We start from the raw sequence: 19,982 nt of genomic DNA, 5'->3' as shown, positions 1-19,982 counted from the left end.
ATATAAAGCAGCCAGTATTTACCCTGCACAGAAACAAAATATCTCACCCAAATCTAACTCTCTCTGCACACGTTACATCTGCCCCACCTGCAGTGCACATGGTTTTGTCCATTACAAAGATTTTGCTTTTGAGATCCTTACTGAATAACTCAGCTCTCATTACATACCGGCAATTATGTTCACAGAAATAATCTTTATTAATGCAGACAGAAAATTATAGTACTTAGATTCAGACCCAATCGCTGGGCTGCGAGATTTTGAAGCCAAGCAATCAGGTAAATGTTCTGCCCATGTGCACATGAGGGGAAAACATTTCAAAATCACTCACCATCGAATGGTTTTATCTCTCGCTGCAGGGGAGGAGACTCCCTCCCAATGGCCAATGGCAAAATGCTGTGTTACCGCCCCCAACGCCCGCAAGGTTTCAATCGCACCAATGGCTCAGCTGCGTGAACATCAGCATTGCATATAAATCTGAATCAGGCTCTAGGTGTTTTTAAAAACTGGGTTAATACCTGTGTCACATTTAAAGTATACTGACTGACCACATACTGGGATGAAACCATTTTGTGTGTCCAAATATTTTTTATCCTATTAAAGAACATCAGAAGTACTTTGGGAGTGTCAACAGGTCCATGAGATTACTGTACATCATGCGGTAATCGATTCTCCTCTGGGAATGTTTTGGACAGCAGGGATATCTTTATGGGGCTCCTTGGGACCTGCTGGGCCCTATGCATGCGCCTAGGTGGCCTTGTGGAAAATCCCCCTTTGCTCCTACTGCTCCACCAGACTCCAACTCTTGCTCCAATGTTCCACAAAGTAGGAGATGATAGACTGCATTCAGAAACCCTTCTGTAGAAATCATGTGTTTACCTCTGGGCCTGCTAAATGTTTGTGAGTAAAGCAAAAAAGCACGATACTAGGCAAATCCATGTTGCACTGCAGATGGGACAGTTGTAACATGGGTAAGAGACTTCAATTTAAGTGGGGTGTGCTCAAACTGAAATCTAAATTGCAATTTAAAAATAAAGCTAATATTTTGCTCCTCATATGCACAGTGTCACAGCCCTCCGGACCGCAAAGTGTACTTACCGTATCCGGGTTGCCGGGTGTGTGGCAGTGGCAGCGGGTGTCCGGGCAGCTGCCTGGTGCTTCCCTGAGGCTAGCCCCGGGTGGCGGTGAGCAGCTCCCTGCAGCAACGGGAACTCATCGGGCAGTGCGACCAGCTTCCAGCTTGGATGAGCGTGCGCCTCCCTAGGGGTGCGTGTGCTGTTCAGAGGATTTTTTATAGGGCCCGTGCGCAATCAGATGCTGTCATCAGATGTTTGCTGCTGGCCCTTCTCCTATTTATTTAAGTCTCTGGCAGGCATTCCCTGTCAGAGTATAGGCTTACAACCTGCTCCAGCATCCCTTGTGCTGACTAACTAATATTGACTTCAGCTTGTTTTTCTGACTGTCCTTCACTTTCATCCCAGTGTACTGCGAACCGTGATTACCTTTGTAATAACTCGTCTGACTTTGGACTTCTTCTGCCTTGCCCTTCGTTACCTACTTGTCCATTTGTTGTCAGCCAGGGCAGATGACTACAACTCTCCACATTCCGTTCCCTAGTATATCAGCTCAAAATTGGGAACCTGACCAGGGGGACGCGACCGGCGTGTCAGGTGCCGCAGAAGCCCAAATCCAGCTTGGAGGGGTCACTGTCAGAAACCCCCCACACGGTAAGACTCCACGCCTTGCATCAGGTCACGCCAAATCCCCGAGGCTATTCACCATGGTTTGTGACACACTGACAGCGACTTTGCCACGCCCTGTATTATTTCCGGATACCAGTCTGGAATTAGTATACTGTAATTTCTAGATACCTGTTGGGATTAGTATAGGTGGCAACCCAAGATTTTTCATCTCCTACTGTATGTTTGAATTGCTTACGGTGATACTGAATACTTTTGAAGGGTGTTGATAACGTCTACTCATAGGGCGGTATTCAATGCCACTGGCGAGGGGGTTTCTGCGGCGAACGATGCTTGTGTTTGGCAAGGATCGATGAAAACAAGTCATCCTCGCAGTCTAACCAGAGGACAGTGAGGATTCTCCCTAATGGTTAGGGCCGCCTCTAATGCAGCAAGCCCGCTGCATATAGCAGTGACCCTCACCGTTTTGACAGCTGCACTCACTGTTTCCACTTCACTGGAAAAACCCAGCAAGGTGGAAATGGCAAGTGCAGAGGGGTCAGTTGAATACTGACCCGTGAGCTGTGATGGCGAGGAATAGGCACTGGTCGCTGTCACAGCTCGCCATGGGGTATTGATTATACCCCATAATATTTACTATCTGTATAGATTCACAGTAATATATATTGTAATATGCTTCAATGTAATTTTTCAAGATCACACTATGGGTCAAATGTAATAGCCTTGGGGTTCGTCGGTGGTGCGCAATGCCGGACAAATTCTGAGGTCTTTTTTGACAGACAATTATTTACAAGGCAAAACCTCTGAGTTTGGCTGGCATCTGGCACTGCTGCTAAACTAGGAAACTATTACATTTGTCCCTATATCATACATCACCAATGCTAACTGCATTTAATATATTTCTTGTATGTTAATCAGTTCCCTACATTTTTCATGGATAATTTAATGATTTTTTTCTCTTTCTTGAATTGTTGGTACTTGTGTAGTTTCACGTCGCCATGCTACTTCTGGGTTTTACGCTCGGCAAACTATCTAAAATAAAGTAACTTAAACTCCATGCCAACGTGGATAGTTCATATCCCCACTATCCATGTTGGCATGGAGTTGATTTTAGATAGCGTGGCGAGTGTAGCGAGCCGCCGAGCCCGCAGCATGGGCGAGCGAAGCGAGCCCCGCAAGGGCTGGCGCCGTGAAACTACACAAGTACCGAATTGTTTTTATCATATCATTTTTGAAAATAGTTTCAAGTTGACTTTGAATTTTTGAAACATTTCAATTTTGAATGAATGGAGGTTTTCTTATTAAATGTTAGATGGTTATGCCAAATAAACAAAAGTTTAGATATTTGTCTCTATACATCAAAGTCATACTCCAATCTAAAGTACAGTACATGAAATTACACAATTCTATACATAGTGGGCCTGATTCACAGTTGTACACTATGACACTATTTACGCAGTTGAGTGATTATCGGTAAATACTTCAGTCCTTTAATGTGCACATGCTGCGAGTGATTAGCGATTACACTCACAGTGAGGATTTATTCACAAGTGATTGACAGGGAGCAGCCATTTTGAATGAGGTAACTGAGTGAGTGGCTGCTAAAATGCAGGTATGTCAGGACCATTTTCAGTGCATTTCAGCCTCCAACTGCAATCATGTACTCAGGAATCATGTCTCAGGGTATCTCAGTTGCAGTGACCAGTCTAAGTAACCATAGACTTACCCAGGGAGACAATGGTTTCTGGATCTGCGGCAGCATTCCAAAATCGCATCTGCGTCAGCATTAGCATACAACTATGAATATGGCCCATTGCTTATTATTTGAGTTTTGTACAAGAGATTTCATCTACCACATACTTCTGTTTAGTTTCAATTGGATTGTCTTAACATTTATTGGATAACGCTTTAAAAACGTCTGTTGGCAAGAAAGTTAAATGTCTTCCTGTCAAAACAAAAAATATTTGCTGTAATAGATACACAATTGTTATTTGATGCTTGCAAAGTTCAACAATGTATTATAAGCAGGACAAAATGATTTTTTAGGAAAACAGACAAAAACATACTTGCACACAATGTTTCCATTACTATAAGAATGGAATCCAGTGATTATGGTCTGGGAAAGGAAGATTGTGGTTTATAAATGCATAATATGCTGCAGATAAACACTGAAATATTCAAACAAAGACATCTGTTTTTATGACAACCTTTTTGGCTTCAAAAGAAGAGAAAATTCAGAAGCTCATTGGCCATGAAAGAAACAACCTTTTCCTTGCAGTCTCAGCATCCACCTAATATTAATACCCATAGTTAATGAAACTGGTTAGTGGTAAGACTGCAGAGAGCATGTAAATGCGGATAGAACCAACTACTACTGAATAAAGGTCTGAGAGTATTGCAGGCAGCATCTGTTATCACAGCTTATTTATTGCACAATAAATATCTGTGAGTTAGCCAAAAGCATTATCAAGTTCTCATCATTAATAACATCCTATTTGCACACACAGGCTATTCTCAGAACCCCACATCTGCAAAGCAAACACCATAATGCAACATGGAAAACGCCAGTACAAAACAAGTAAAGAGACATACTGTACAGTATGTTCAACATATTTGACAAATATTTATCACTTTCAACTGTAGCTACTCCTAGATTTTAAACATTTAGTTGTTGTGTTCAATAAACATATCACACTGAAACACATTAATATTTCTGACAAATTAGAAGGTATACAAATGGACAAATGGAAGACATTCCTTGCCAATCTAAGTGAAAATGACCAATCAATGTATTTTTTTTATTATTATTATTGTACTGGGCCCCAAGATTTCTGTTGCTGGCCCTGTCTGCTGCAATTCTTCTATTGTCAACTGCAATAGCAGCCTTCATAGCCTGTGAAGTGGTAACACTCCACTAACTGTTCCCAACCTTTGTTACAGAAGCCCAGGACACAAAAGCTTCTGTTTTATTACCAATTTGTAAAACATTATTTAAAAAAAGAAAGATTATTGTAAATTATATATAAAAGTCTGCCATAATAGCCTTCTCTTCAAGGCTGTTTGCCAAATAAAGTCGCCGTCTGTTCACGTGCATAACTATAGTGTGTGCAATGGTTCTTATTGTAATGGGGCCCGTATACGCAGGGAGCTCACCTCCAGGGCCCACGCAACTCACATTAGGATATATATATACTGATAGTTCCTGCAAAGGGATTAGGAGGATGTACAGTATCTGAGACAGGCTTATTGTACCTGTCCCTCTGCTGCTTAAAGTACCCATGGGTGTCTAATCCTACCCCAGGGTGTAGTGTGACAAAGACAGATATATATCCATCCAGATGTTTACTGCACTGGGAAATCATGCACTGATGATGGTCATCTCTGTAGCTCATGGCTGCTGTGATTGAATGGGCAGCAGAAGTGGCGTGTCGTGTAACTGTATTTTCATGGTTCACTGTATACTGATGGTTGTTATGGTGGAGGACACTGTGTATACTGAGAGGTATTTTGAGGGCACTTTGGGTACTTTAGATTCACTGTGTGGCATGGGCCGGCTCTACCATTAGGCAGCTGCCTAAGGGCTCTGGAATCTAAGGAGTGCCCCTGAGTCTGACTATCACCAAATTTAAGGATGACTCAGAGATGCATCCTTGTCAAACTTAATGCAAATTGCAGGTGTTGGACTTCTAAGCTGTCACTTCCATATGTTCACCTAATGTTTAGGAAAGTCGGTGATGGTGTGTGCGTGGTTGGAGCAGTAAGCTGAAGTTTTGCCTAGGGTGACGAAAAGCCTTGCACTGGCCCTGTGTGTGGCACACTGTGTACACTGAAGCTCTTATGGTACACAGCGCCACTAAAAGGGCCGTAGGCAAGACTGCAACCTGCTACCCCTCCTCCCATCAATACCTACTTTACAGGACATCACACCTTTTAGATTTCAGTTCGAGCACACCCCACCCAAATCTAACTATCTCTGTACGTTACATTATCCCACCTGCAGTGCACATGGTTTTGTCCATTAACCAAAGCAACCTGGATCATCCCCTTAATGCAGATATTGCCTTGCAGCCTCAGGAACTGCAATGACAAAGCGGCATTAATGTACACTCTGTGACTGAATGCATGTTATCCATACTCTGGTAATGAACAAAACAATATAAGGAGCCTGATTCAGACCCACTCGCTAGGCAGTGTATTTTCGCTGCCTAGCGAGTGGGAAAGCGCCGCCCAGGCTAACCTTTTTCCCCATATAGTAAATATCAAAGGTTATTAAATCTGCCTCCAAATGCACATGCATATGGATCGCAGCAGTGCCTCAGTTTCCCAGATGTGAGTAGTCACAGCTGAGATCGATGTTGCCAGCCAGCCAATCAGCTCTTAACTGCCATGTTACAGGCTGGGGTTGGGAAATGACAGTGGGGAGCTGGCATTTATCAGTTTGAAGTTTGATACATCTAGCCCTGTGTGTGATTTAAACTAAAGTCTGCGCACATATCTTATGCCACCGGAGGCAAATGAAGGCTAAAGACATCTACAGCCGACATTGCAAATGCTGCAATTTAGAGTGCAGCATTAGATCACCATAGCAACTATGGGGCACACTGTTTGTAGCATCATCCATCTGAGTAATCCTAAACCTGGCCACACATCAGGATGACCTGCATACGACCTGATTGTACGCAGGTTGTGGAGCAATCGTATGTGCTTAAAAAGAACATACGATCTGTTTCCGACCGTAATGAGAGCCGACTGATCAGATGTGCAGCACATCTGATCTGAGGGCCGAACTCACGACCCGTAGGACCCCATATCATAACGAGAATACGCACGATGTGCACATGATCCATCGCATGACCCGTTGAGATTGTGCATTCGGGTGTATGGGGGCCTTAAGCCTACTCAGTTTGTTTGCCACAGAGGCACACCCCAGTTTTTTCTGAATGCTGCCAGGTTCCACCTCATCCCCAAACAGCCACATCATGCCAATCAGGCCGTGGCTTAGGGGGCATTGTACAGAATGTGACATAAATGCAGATTTGCTCCTGTACATGCACAGTCCAGCCACCACCAAGTTGTATGCAAACCATCAGGTTTCAGATCATTCATACCATTCTGTTCAGATTAGTGTAGCAGCCTTCTTTTTATATTACTATTGCATTTTTGCTAGTCAAAATGTATCCTTTTTCTTTTTCCACGTACCTTTTTGAACATGTTCAGATGATATTGTACAGTGCACAACAATACATGTTTATACACTAATTGTTTAGATTTCATATTTATCCTAGGTCATCAAGATACAATTTATATAAAAAAAATATACATAACATTCTGAAAAGCATTATTATTTTCAAATACATGGCGCACTCTTGTGGCCATTAATCATATAAGGTTTGTGTGAGTTTTTATCATATTAAAAAAATTGCACATTAGTTTTATGTGACATTAATAATGACTTGTATAAATGATTTGATTTATTACAAATAGAGGTTTGAGGTCCTGCCGAAATGCTGTTGGTGACTGAATCACAGTCATAATCACAGTTATATGATATATGATTCACAGTCACCAACAGCATTTCAGCAGGACCTCAAACCTCTATTTGTAATAAATAAAATCGGTACTTATGTATTATCTGGGCTCCCATGTTAAATGCACCACATTTTTTCATACCCCTACTATCCAACTACGCATGGAGTTGATTTTATATAGTGTGGCGAGCGCAGCGAGCCACCGTGCCCGAAGCGTGGTGAGCGCAGCGAGCCCCGCGAGGGGACGCGGTCTCATAAGAAAAACGGGAGTCCAGATATTACATACTGTAAGTACCATAAAATCATTTATACAAGTCATTATTAATGTCACATTATGTGTCACATCAAATTTTTTTTTTTATGTGCTGAGTATCCTGTCCCTGGGTCGGCAATGTCTAGGGGTAAATAGGGAATTAAATTCAGCCCGGGAGAAATCTTGAAGCAGCCCGGGGGGGGGGGGGGGGGGAGTGGTAATGCCACTGACGGGGGTGGGGGTTTTAATGCCCCTTATGGGGGGATGGGGGGGTGGTAACGCCACTTACCCGGCTTCGGCAAGTCCGTCCACTGCCACGCTGCAGCTGCTCAACATTAACGCTCAGTCCCGGTTGTTCGGGTGCACTGTGAAGTCACCCATGATCGACGATCTGCCGCGCATCCACAGCAGCCCTTCCATGGCCATCTTTAAAGCGGTCAATGCCGCCAAATTTTGTTTTGCCAGAAGTCAGTGTCTGCTGTAGTAGCAAGGTCCATGGCCCAGCCAGGGGGGAAAGCAGCCAGGTCTGGACCGGCCCACCGGAAAATTGCCCAGTTTCCTGCCGGGCCAATCTGCCCCTGTCAACCACTAATGGTCGACTTTGACTAGGTCGACACCTGGAATTGGTCGACATACCATAGGTCTGCATTGACAGAAGGTTGACATGGACATGGCCAACACTCAAAAGGCCAACACGAGTTTTTCACATTTTTATGGCGTAGACCGACTTGATTCATACTTTACTATCCAAGTGGGCATAGAGTGAGAATATAATAGTGCGCTCGGCACCATGCCCAAAGCATGGCGACCGCAGCAAACAATGTGTGGGGACGCGGTACACTTATATGGTGTCCATGTTGACATAGACACCAAAGACTGTGAAAACACGTGTTGACCTTTTCTGTGTCCACTATGTTCATGTCAACCTTAAGCTATTGTCAAACTTCTGTCAGTGTCGAACCTATGGTATATTGATTATTTGCAGGTGTCGACCAAGTCACTGTCAACCATTAGAAGTCGACCTAGACATTGTCAACCCCCTATACCATAACCTGCTGGAGCTATACAGACTTGATGCAGGCTCTCTAATCCAGTATAATATTGTACAGGGTGCGGCAGAAATAACTCCCACACTTCGAAAAATGACTGTGGGGTCTCTAAAGCAGGTAGAGTGGTGCGGTCCGTTGCATTAGGTAGGTATGTAATAAAGTTTTCAGTTGTCACTATGCCATGAGGTTTTTTTTTTAATGGTGAATCTGTAACCGCGACGCAGAGGGCATTTCGCACGTGGCTCGGTTTACTTGCTAATGAAAGTGTTGCAGACCGGAAAACAATTTTGATGTGGGTTCACAGAGTAAGGGCAACATGATCTAAACTAAAGAAGGCCATTCAAGAAGAAATTTAAGGAATTTTGCCCAATATGCCCTGAGAGTGATGGAAAACCATCAAGGCCACCATTTGGATGATATGATTTTGAATCTTAAAGTAAAATAACTTTTTTATAGCTACATTTGAGAAAGAAAACGTTTTTGGTGATACCTCGTACCATTATTTTTCAATCTTTCTTTGAAATGTGGGAGTTATTTCTGCCGCATTCTTTATAATAAATGAGCTTTTAGGAACTATTACAGTAAAATGTGATTGGAAGCTATGAGCAACTTCACCACTTTTCTCTTTTAGAAGCTTAAGTAAATTTACCCCTGATTTCTGGATCCAATGACCCAAAATAATCCAATGTCATTGGAGTTATTGCCATATTGCAGTATTGCAGTGTACAAAAAGTCATATATTATGTATATTAATCAATAAATCACCACTGAAACTAATTATGTGCAATTAACGGTACTGCTTTCCTAGCACGGCGCCCGTCTCATTGATTGTATGCCTTAAGTTTAAGGTACTTAAGGCATACAATCAACGCGATGGACCCGATTTTTTAATCTCATGGATCTTATGCATACAATAACCATTGTTAACGCCACCAGCATTATCAACGCCAACCCGAAGCGTGGCAAGCGCAGCGGCACGCATCCTCCGACCTTTTCATACCCCCACTATCCACGTCGGCGTGGAGTTGATTTGATATAGTGTGGCGAGTGCCGCGAGCCACCGCACCCGAAGCGTGGGCTCGCCACGCTTCGGGCTCGGTGGCTCGCTGCGCTCGCCACACTATATCAAATCAACTCCACGCCGACGTGAATAGTGGGGGTATGAAAAGGTCGGAGGACGCGTACCGCCGCCCCTCGCGGGCTCACTGCGCTCGCCATGCTTCGGGTTGGCGTCAATAGTGGGGTGGCGTTAACAATGGGGGGGCCATTTCACCCATGAGGGGGGGTTAGCAATTAAAATTGGGGTTTTGGGGGCTTTTTACATTGATTCCAATGTAAAAATCTCGTTGATTGCATCATCTCATGCATCTTATGCCGCACAAACACACAAGATGCATGAGATGCTTGAGATATCAGCCCCACACATACAATCTAGATTGTGGGCGCCGTGCTAGGAAAGCAGTATCCAATTAACTCCCTCTGATACTCATGTGTCTGGTTGATAGAGTATGTTATTCCTAAAGCACTATTACAATTTGGGACATCATAGAAATACAATATTTTTCAAAATGGAAGGATGAAATTAGGCTCCAAATATACTGAATGTAATGGGGCTCCTTACTTCATGGGCAAGTGGAAGCACTTACCTTAGTAAGTGTGCAGCATTGATTGAGCACTCCCTCTGCAGTTGTAATGTTTGTTGTCCCTAAAAGAGAGGCTCTGCCCTGGAGCTGGCAGAAGCACTCATCTGGAACTTGTGTTCTGTGGATAACAGGCAGAGAGCTGGAGTGTACCGGTAGGTTTGTGGCAGGTGTAAGTCCAGCTTTGACTGGCCACTCGTGCAGAGTTCCTGACAAAAGCTTAATGGTATGGGCTTCCATTGCCTAGCATCTGCATGCAAACCTGACATCACCAAGTCCAATGCCAAGTGTTGGATGGGCTGGTGTAAAGCTCAGAAACACTGGAGTGGAATGTGTTCTGCGGAGTGACGAATCACACTTCTCTGTTTGGCAGTCAGTTGGGTGAGTCTTGGTTTGGTGGATAATTAGAAAACTTAGCTGCATTATGCCAGTTTGGCGGAGGAGGATAATGGTATGGGGCTATTTTTCAGGGTTTGGGTTAGGCTCCTTATCTCCAGTGAAGGGCAATTTGTGTACAGATAAATGCTCAGAAGCGTGAACATCTGCATTGCGTAAAAATCTGAATCAGGCTCTAGGCCTTTTGAAAGTAGGCTTAATAATTGTAGTAAACTGACTTCCCTCTTCTAAAGGAAAATTGGGACCATCGGTGTCTTTGCAGTCTTTACTCTGACTTGCAGTCTCAAGGGGCCTTGCGATGTCAAGAAAACCGCGTTCACAATGCAGTCCTTGGCCTCGCCTTGCATGGGAATGCCGCCCGCACCTCCCTGCGAATGCCTCTTATCACATTTCTGCACATGCGCGAAACGGGTCCTGTGCGTGTTCAGTTTACCATCTAACAGGAAACTGTGCATCGGATCCATGCGGAGTTAGCTCCTATGTACCTTATTCATCAAAGCGTACCCTTCCACTGCATAAACTAGCTGGTTCTCCGACCCCTTTCATCTGGCTATCTAGCTACCACCCACTTGCTTGCACCTCTTGTAATCTGTCTGTCTCCCCTTCCTACTAGATTGTAAGCTCCTCCGAGCAGGGCCCTCTTCCCTCCTGTTGTCAAAGCCCACTTCTCTTCACATTTCGCTCACAGCTCTCCTATACTCAAACACTCAGTGACCATCTTCGTCTGCATACTCCTCTCCATCATTGTCCTCAAGCCTCTAGTTGTATGTTGATTGAGTCCTCACTACTTTATATATAAGCTGTAATGTGTATTGAACTGTGGCGCTCTTTATTTGTACTCCTATTTTTGTTATTTATTCCATGTTATGCCAAGTTTTGTCTCCCTGTACTGTTCCTTTGTACGGCGCTGCAAAACACTTGTGGCGCCTTATAAATAAAATTATAATAATAATAATTGTGCTGGCCTATTTGCAATGCAGGTGTGTTAGCTCTCAATTTATACATATTGAAAAATATATAACGCAGTAATGGTGCTAGTATCATGTAGCAAAGGGAGCACCAGAACATAGACACCTTGCTATGGCTTGCAATATATGTGCAAATGTATGTTACTGGTACCTCTACATCACTATTATTAGGTAGAACATACAGTATGTCTCTTTATGCTGGACTATTTGCAGTGTGCTGGGTGAAAATATTTTGCCATTTTTTTCTTGTCTAGAGTAACCTATTCCATACATGTGCCTGTGATGGGTCCTGAACTTAAAGTGGTCCTGAAGAGGTGGTAGAACTCATTTCCCTCTGCCCCCTAATTACCCTCCCCATTAGGCAGAGCCAGGGCCAGTGGTAGGGTTTTTGTCACTCTCCCTGCAAACTATAATGCTTTTCTGTTAGAATTACTGTGCAGGGCCAAGGTGGAGGAGGAACTAGTCCCACTTCACCATTGCAGGTGGTGGAACTCATTTGAACTAATTTGAACCCCCCCCCCCCCCCCCCCCCCCTAGTTCTAGTTCAATTTGCATATTGCTTGATTATTACATCTGTCTTTTAAAATTGATATCCTGATTATTTCTGTTTAAAAATAATGAAAATTAAAATATATTTACACCTCAGTGTAATGCAAAGTAATGTAATGCATACTCTGTCTGTTGTTTTCAGAAAATTGTGGAACATATTTTCCAACTGTTAAAAAGGATCCAAGCAAATATTTAATGCCATGTCCCGATTCTGTGAAGAACTGGATCAGGAGTCTGAAAAATGCTGGAAAGATGATATTATTAATCACTAGCTCACATAGTGACTACTGCCGACTTTTGTGTGAGCATATCTTGGGGTGAGTCATAAAGTTATTAATTTGCCTATTTCCATATTTGTAATATTTTCCACGTTAAATTACAATATTGTTGTTAATCTCTTATTACGCTTCATTTTTTGTGTCCATTTTTTCTCCACTGATTGATCACAAAGGCAGGTATTCAATGCTATCTCTGGGGAGCTGCAGCGAATCCTGTGTAGGATTCGCTGCACTTTCTCCCCAATTCTCCCTGTAGGGAGATTCGCCGGGCAGCCGCCCATTCTCCCTATTCAATGCCTCAGGGGCTCTCTGCCCCTGGCGGCGAATTTTAACCCCCCCGGCGAATGCCGCCGGGGAGCTGGGGGACGGCTGCAGGCAGGGAGATGGAAGCCTTCCTGCCTGCGCCGGACACTGCGGATGTGAAGGAGGGCTGTGGGGGACAGAGGGAGAGCCACCAGAGCTGGCAGGGGGCTGTGTTAGGGAGCCGCTACACACTGGTCCCGATCGTGCATGTGTAATGATCGGGACGAGTGTGCAGTGAATATATGAATATTAATGAGCGGCTCCCGGCTCGGCCCCCTGCTGGTGAATGTGTAAAAAAAAAAAAAAAAATATTGTTTAAAAAAAAAATATATATATATAAATATAATATATATATAATATAATCTATTCATGTGCAGCAAACACATGAATAAAAATAGCATGCCCCTTCACAGAAAAAAAAATCAGATTTTTTGACACCAAAATAAAAATAAAAAACGCTTTATTTTCAAAGATCACATTCCAGTTCTCCAGAAAAAGATGACGAATGTAAAATGGAGAATCCGGGGAAAATCACTGGAGAAAGCATTTCTCCACTTCAGCATTGAATACACTCTCGGCGAATTCCACTAAAAACCCCATTGGAAACCACTGGCGAATCGCGGAGAATCACAAACAGAGAATCGCCAGACATTCGCTCTTCATTTGCAGAGAATTGTGTCCATTGAATAGGGCGAATTGTTTTTCCAGTGAGAAAATTCCCTGTAAACCCGTGGAATTGACTGATTCCCCAGAAAATATGGAGAATCAGAGGCATTGAATACTGGCCAAAAGTGACAACATGAAACAGTTCATAGGATTGTTGGTCCATCAAAATTATTTCACATTCTTTTGCTCATTGGTGAGCTTTTCTTCTTCTTTCTTTGCAAATATATATATATATATATATATATATATATATATATATATATATATATATATATTAGTTCTGTGTAGAAAAATATTGCATAGGTATTTCAGTAATGTTTATTATAAATTTTGTTCATCAGGAAGGATTTTGAAGAGCTCTTTGACATAATAATTACCAATGCCTTAAAGCCAGGATTTTTCTCACTTACACCACAGCAAAGACCATTCTGGACTCTTGGTAAGTTTGCCCTGTATGGCTCAAAAGTCTAACTAATTGTGTTCATCATACTGAAGAAGTCACTGCTACTCTGAACAGTTTCTCTCCTCTCCTGATGTAAGGGGGGATAAATAAGCTATTCCTTTTTGCCATAAAGTGTTTCTATTATGTGTGTGATAAAATAATTTGATTGGATAACTATTTTGCTTTCTAAGCCTTTATGGCCCATTGTCCATTTAAAAAGAAGAAAAGTGAGTGCTTAGGCATTTTTTGATGATGGTTGCCATTCAAATCCCAGTGTACAGGTGAATTGATAGGGTATCTAAATATGAAATTAGAACTAATTGCAATGTTTTGGTACGCTGGAAATTAATTTTGTTTCCTTTCGGTCTGTCCATTTTGGGTACTTGTGTATTATCTGGGCGCCCGATTTTATCATTGCATGCCACTACTTAAGGCATGCTATGCAATGCAATTCGATGCGATTTTTCATTATAAACACCAATTAAGGGTGATTTCATACCCCCACTATCCAACTAGGCATGGAGTTGATTTTATATAGTGTGGCGAGCACAGCGAGCCACCGAGCCAGAAGTGCGGCGAGCCCCGCAAGGGGACGCGGATTACTTTACATGTATTTACATGTATTCTGCGTCCCCTCGCGCCACACTATATAAAATCAACTCCATGCGTAGTTGGATAGTGAGGGTATGAAATCACCCATGGGTGACTATACAGTTAAAAATTGGGTCTTTACAATGAAAAATCGCATTAATTGTATGCCACTATATTGCATGCGATGCGATGTGATGCGATGCAATGAAAAAATCGGGCGCCCAGATATTATATTACAGTACCCCATTTTCTACTATGGCAATATGATTATCTGTCAGTGTATATCGAGACATGTAGTCATGAGAATCTTAAAGAAAGGCAATTGTTCTGGACTGAATGATAAATAATTAGTGTGTACCTTCGACATTGGTTGTCCTTTAGATTGTTTTTAACTCTAGATTTAACAAGCAATTCTAGTGACTAGTCAATTATCAAAGACTGAGAATTATTACATGTATATTTGAACATCTATTTGAAGCCATAGAAGTCACACAACAGCTGTAGGCTGTACAGTACATTATATTTCCTACTTGTTTAAGGCCAGAAAAATTGACTACAGATACTGTACCTTTGGTACAACTAGTTGCACTTGCTGCTCAGGCTGCCGGCAGCTAATAGCTTTCTTATAGGCCGCAGGTAAGATGTATGCTATTCATGTTGTATGTGTATAAATTGAGAAAAGAAGTGGATCTAAGACTGAGCATTGCGGTACTCCAACTGAAAGAGGTAGTGAAGATCATTCACTACCTTAGTCAGTGCTGTCTCTCTTTGGAGTGAAGTTAATGAAAGCCTGACTGAAGTTGATCCAATAAATTGTATGAGTTAAGAAAGCATGTGAGGCGAGTGTAGGCATATTTCTTCTTACCATTTCTTCTGGATATTATCAATATTGTTCTCGAAACATGATGCAAGATATTGTACACACATAGTAGGTTGGGGGACCAGACAAAAATCCCCAGTGGGCCCCATCTACGAATCCGGTTCCAGACTGTGCAATTGAATTATACATTATACATATGTTACATTGAGCCAGGATTATAGTGTATTCTATATAGTGCAATTTGTTATTAACAGTATTTATGAAGCTGCTCATACCATGCACTAGCTAATGGAAATCTGAGCCTTTAAGCATGGGGACCTACTACTGCATTACCCCAGTGGGCTCACCATGCCACAGTCTGGCACTGGATAAGGAAGCAGTAAGAAGTGATTTCATGTTAAGTTGCTTGTGGTTAGAGACTTGAGCAAACATGAAAGACATATGCTTGTTTATCAGTGTCTACACCATTACACTACAAGTGGTATCATTGCCATACCTAGAACTTTTTGGGTCCCATTGAAAAAATGACCCTTGGGGGTGGAGAAACAATAAGGGGAATGAGAAACAATGGGCAGAATGTTCTACAGTAGAAATGCTATAAAAACCCTGCAATTTCGAATGCACTAAGGTCCCAGCTGTGGGGGGTAATGATAGATGTAGCTTGCTTTACTCCATAGAAGCCTATGGGCTTCTATTTGCAGTGCTTCTGTGTGAGGGATCTGACACAGATCCCTCCCAGAATGCCCCGAGGCTTCTGGTGACGCTACTCTTGCACAGACGGAAGTTCCTGCATTGGCGGGGATCAAAAAAGGTAGCTCTTATCAGAAGAGCTGCCCTTTGCATTGCATATGTAAGCACTTATACAATGAGCATCATGTATATGGGTTGCAGGATATACCGACAGTGATTGGTTCATCCAGCCCCAGTAGAAGGTTGAGGAAAGAGAGATAAAAAAAGAGAGGAGTAAGAGAGAGAGGGAGGGCTTCATGGAAAAAAAATAGGGAATAAGAGAAAGAGAGAGGAGCTAGAGGGAGGGTGTCAGAGAAAAAAACAGTTTGTACGCATGCGCAGTCGCTCACCGTCCTGTTGTAAATGGTAGAGGAGTGGGTGACGGCTTTGTAAGTGAGTGTGAGAAGTTTGAATTGAAATCTGAAAGGGAAGGGAAGCCAGTGTTAGGGCTTGTAGAAGAGGGAGGTAGAGGTAGTGCATTTGGTGAGGAAGATGAGTCGGGCTGCAGCATTGAGGATAGATTGGAGTGGAGACAGGCATTTGTCCGAAATAACAGTTAGGAGGAGATTGCAGTAGTCCAGCCTGGATATGATCAGTGGATAATGGTCTTAGTGGCATCCTGAGTGAGAAAAGGTCTAATTCTGGAAATATTTTTGAGATGAAAATGGCAGGTTTGTTAGAGGTGCTGAATATGTGGTTTGAAGGAGAGGGAGGAGTCAAGGATTACTCCAAGACAGCGTACCAATATTGATTGCTTACCAGTGACCATCTTGTTTTATGAAAATATAGTTATCGTTCACACCACATATATGCCTAGTCAAGAACGACATAGCCAAAATTTGACTGCATGGTTTGACGACAACAGTAGCATGGCTCATTTATGACCAATGGGAGCCTGCATCCTCATCGATATATAGTAGTGCTTACACACTAATCGATATACATCACAATATCATTAAAACTATCATGCATACTTTTAGAAATCATCTTATTGTGTGTACCCTCTTTAACATTCACTCCCAAAGTCAAACTTTAAAATACAGTACATTTGAAAATGGGCAAGAGCCCATGCGCTTGTAAATGAAAAAAAAAAGTGTCTGATCATTATGAGACACCCTGTACAGTATATGGAATGACATCAATGGCTTTAATTATACAACTGGAGAATCTATTCAGCACATTGAAAACAAAGTATTTACAGTACTTGCCATCATGCAATGCCTGCCCTGTACCTGAAAATTGTGCTGTGTTTCATTGTAATATAGGGCAGGGTTGCCTACCCTCCTGGTATGGTCAGGATTGTCCCGAAAATCTGGTCACCCTCCCGGCCCCCCAGAAAGGTGGGCAACCCTCCCGGATTCATGGGGGTGGGGCTTAATGATGTCACTGTAAGCCCCGCCCCCGAACTCCTGCTGAAAGTCTCCTCTCCGGGATTCTCCCAGAGAGGAGCTTTCTAAAGTCGGCAACCCTGATATAGGGCCTTTCCCTGCCGTGCACACATTCATTTATTCATATGAGCTCAGTAATGGAGCCTACACATGTAGCAATTTAGTGGAATTTTCTAAAGGTGCCCATACACAGTACAATATTGGGTTATGAACTAAATCGCATCACATCAATCGCATGAGATTTGCGTGCAATGTGATCGGGACCTAGTTAAAAAAGCATGGGCTGCATAGCCTTTATGTGCTGTGCGATGGGATGCCCACGGGAGCGCACATTGCATTGCACATTAGCCTCGCACCGCGTATGGGCATTTTAAAATAACTCACTAGATATGAAAATGTCTATATCAATGGACGGAACGTTCAGCAGTGTCGCTTCTGGTGTAGGCCCCATAAAATTTGCAATGAAGTGGTTTTACGGTGTTATGCTCACATCCACCACTAGATGCTGATCTAAACCACAAATATGAGTGAACCATTCACTGACAAATATGCCTTTGAAAGAAGTCTGCTTTTGGTAATATGCCATTGCACCAAAAAAATGGACAAGAAAAAGAAACTCTTGATGTATGAACTCAGCATTGTAAAATATGTAGCTGTGAATATATCTACTTGCTTTCTGTTGCACTTATATTTGTTTATCACCTGCTGCAATGTAGCTGTTATATCACAGCTTTAACAAATGATGAAATGTAATCCTGATCACAGCAGAGGCTAAGGAGACACATCGGGAAACATGTTTCTACATATTCGTTACAACCAGGGCCGCTGAGAGGGAGGGGGAGCGGGTAGAGTTTACCTGGGCCCGGGTCTGTCAGTGGGGCCCGGGCCTGGGGACACACTTTTTTTTTTTTTTTTTTTATGTATTTGGCTTTTTTTTTTTTTTTGCCGGGTCTGTCAGGTCATCCGGGCGAGTTGTCGGCGGGGGTGTGTGAGGAGGGGCTGGGCAGCTCTATAGACACTGCTGCTGGTTCCCTCCTCTCCTCTCCACTGCCGCGCCACTGCCAGTCCGGTGTCTCCTCCCACTGAATCCGCGGCAGGGTCAGCTCAAGGCGCGCACCTTTGGAGCTGCTGTCAGCTGCTGGGAGCCCAGCCGACACCGCACTAGGGTAGTGCTGGGACCAGGAAGCAGGGGGAGGGATCTGACTGCCAGGAGCCGCAGCAGCAGTGTGCGGGGACAGGGGAACGAACTCAACGAAAGTGCCTCTGCCGGAAGGAAGCCACAGTAGTAGTAGTACGTTTATTTATAAGGTGCTGCAAAGTGTCCGCAGCGCCGTACATAGCAAACAAAAAACAAATTACAAGGTAACGTACAGGGTGTGTTGAAAAATACAGTATGAATAGGGGTATAGCTGGTAGAACTAAAATCAGCATCAGTTCAGAAGTAGGTGTCAAAATTGTCGAGGAGACTGAAGATGAAGTAGAGGAAGGGAAGAACAGGACAGTCATCCAGCAATAAAATTTAGATGGCAGCCAGGAGAGGCAGAGCCAAGACCTGCTGCCGGGGAACAGATCCCTGCATCACACTGCCAGTGTAAAGAACATGCAGCGGGGGATATGATGCAAGGTTAGTGCTCCAATCCCAGTGTCTGCCCCTTCTCTAGCTGTCCATATCACTGCCCCCATACATAGAACCCATCCTGCCAGTTACACAGTGATCCACCCCTCCTAATTCAGTCAAGTGTTCCCTCCTCTCACCAGTTACTGTTCCCTTCTATTCCTCCACAGTGGCCACTATTCACAGTGATCCTCATCCAGCTCAGTGTTCCCCACCATCTCACTGACTCTCCCAGCCATGTCTCTTTTCTTCCCTCTCCCAACTAACCCACGTCCCTCTTCTAAATGACCCTCATTACCCCCTCAGCTACTCCAGTCATAATGTGCCCCCCTCATTCAGCCCAGTGTACCCCCTCATTCAGCCCAGTGTACCCCCACCATCAACTCTCTGTCCCCTTCCCATCCATCCCAGGGCCACTGAAATATATTACCCACTGCCTCTCTGTCTCACTCTCTCCTGTCACCCTATTCCCCACTGCATCTACTTGATACCCACTGCCTGCCCATCACCCATTCCCTGGCATCACCTACTGCTTCTCCTTTGCACTCTATTGCAAGGCAATGCCCAATTTTTCAAGAGCGTGCGTTCACATGGGTGGGGGTGCGGTTCAGGGTGCTAGTAGGCCTGAAGCTGGCCCTCCTCCTTCCTGCTGCCGCCACAGCCCCACCAGGTGGCTTGGCTCCTGCATGCTGTGGCTGAATCCCTGGACCCTGTCTGATGTTGGCTCTCCTGCCTCCTCCCGCCGCCTCTGCACCAGAAGGCCTGGGAGTAAGTGTTTAGGCCAACAAATGGCCACTGCACTCTCTCTGTCCCATTGCTGTCACTTTCCCCATCGGACCGCTGTTAATAATCACTGTCCTTTCATTCCTGCTGTCACTGCCCCCGTGTCCCCGCATCCTCGCTCTCTGTGTCCCTGTTGTCACTGTCCCAGCTATTACTCTCCCTGCCATCACTCTCCTTGTCCCTGTGTTCCCGCTGTCACTGAATCCTTATTCCTGCTGTCACTGCCCCTGCGTCACTGCTGTCAATGTCCCCATGTCTACATTGTCACTGTCTCAGCTGTCACTCTA

At 43.8% G+C, this 19,982-nt stretch overlaps 1 protein-coding gene across 4 annotated transcripts in view; it reads left to right on the top strand.

Annotated features, from left to right (window-relative positions):
• Positions 1-19,982, top strand: part of NT5DC1 (5'-nucleotidase domain containing 1) — a 273,425-nt gene that overhangs the window by 201,978 nt on the left and 51,465 nt on the right. For all 4 annotated transcript variants that reach the window (XM_083176860.1, XM_083176861.1, XM_083176862.1 and 1 more), the window contains 2 exons: positions 12,223-12,397; positions 13,669-13,766. In XM_083176860.1, the coding sequence (XP_083032986.1) occupies positions 12,223-12,397; positions 13,669-13,766 (273 nt within the window). The remainder of the gene's footprint in view (positions 1-12,222; positions 12,398-13,668; positions 13,767-19,982) is intronic.

Source organism: Crinia signifera, chromosome 3, assembly GCF_055691185.1.
Source record: "Crinia signifera chromosome 3, ASM5569118v1, whole genome shotgun sequence".
Classification (NCBI taxonomy): Eukaryota; Metazoa; Chordata; class Amphibia; order Anura; family Myobatrachidae; genus Crinia; species Crinia signifera.
This window is presented reverse-complemented; position numbering and strand designations above follow the sequence as displayed.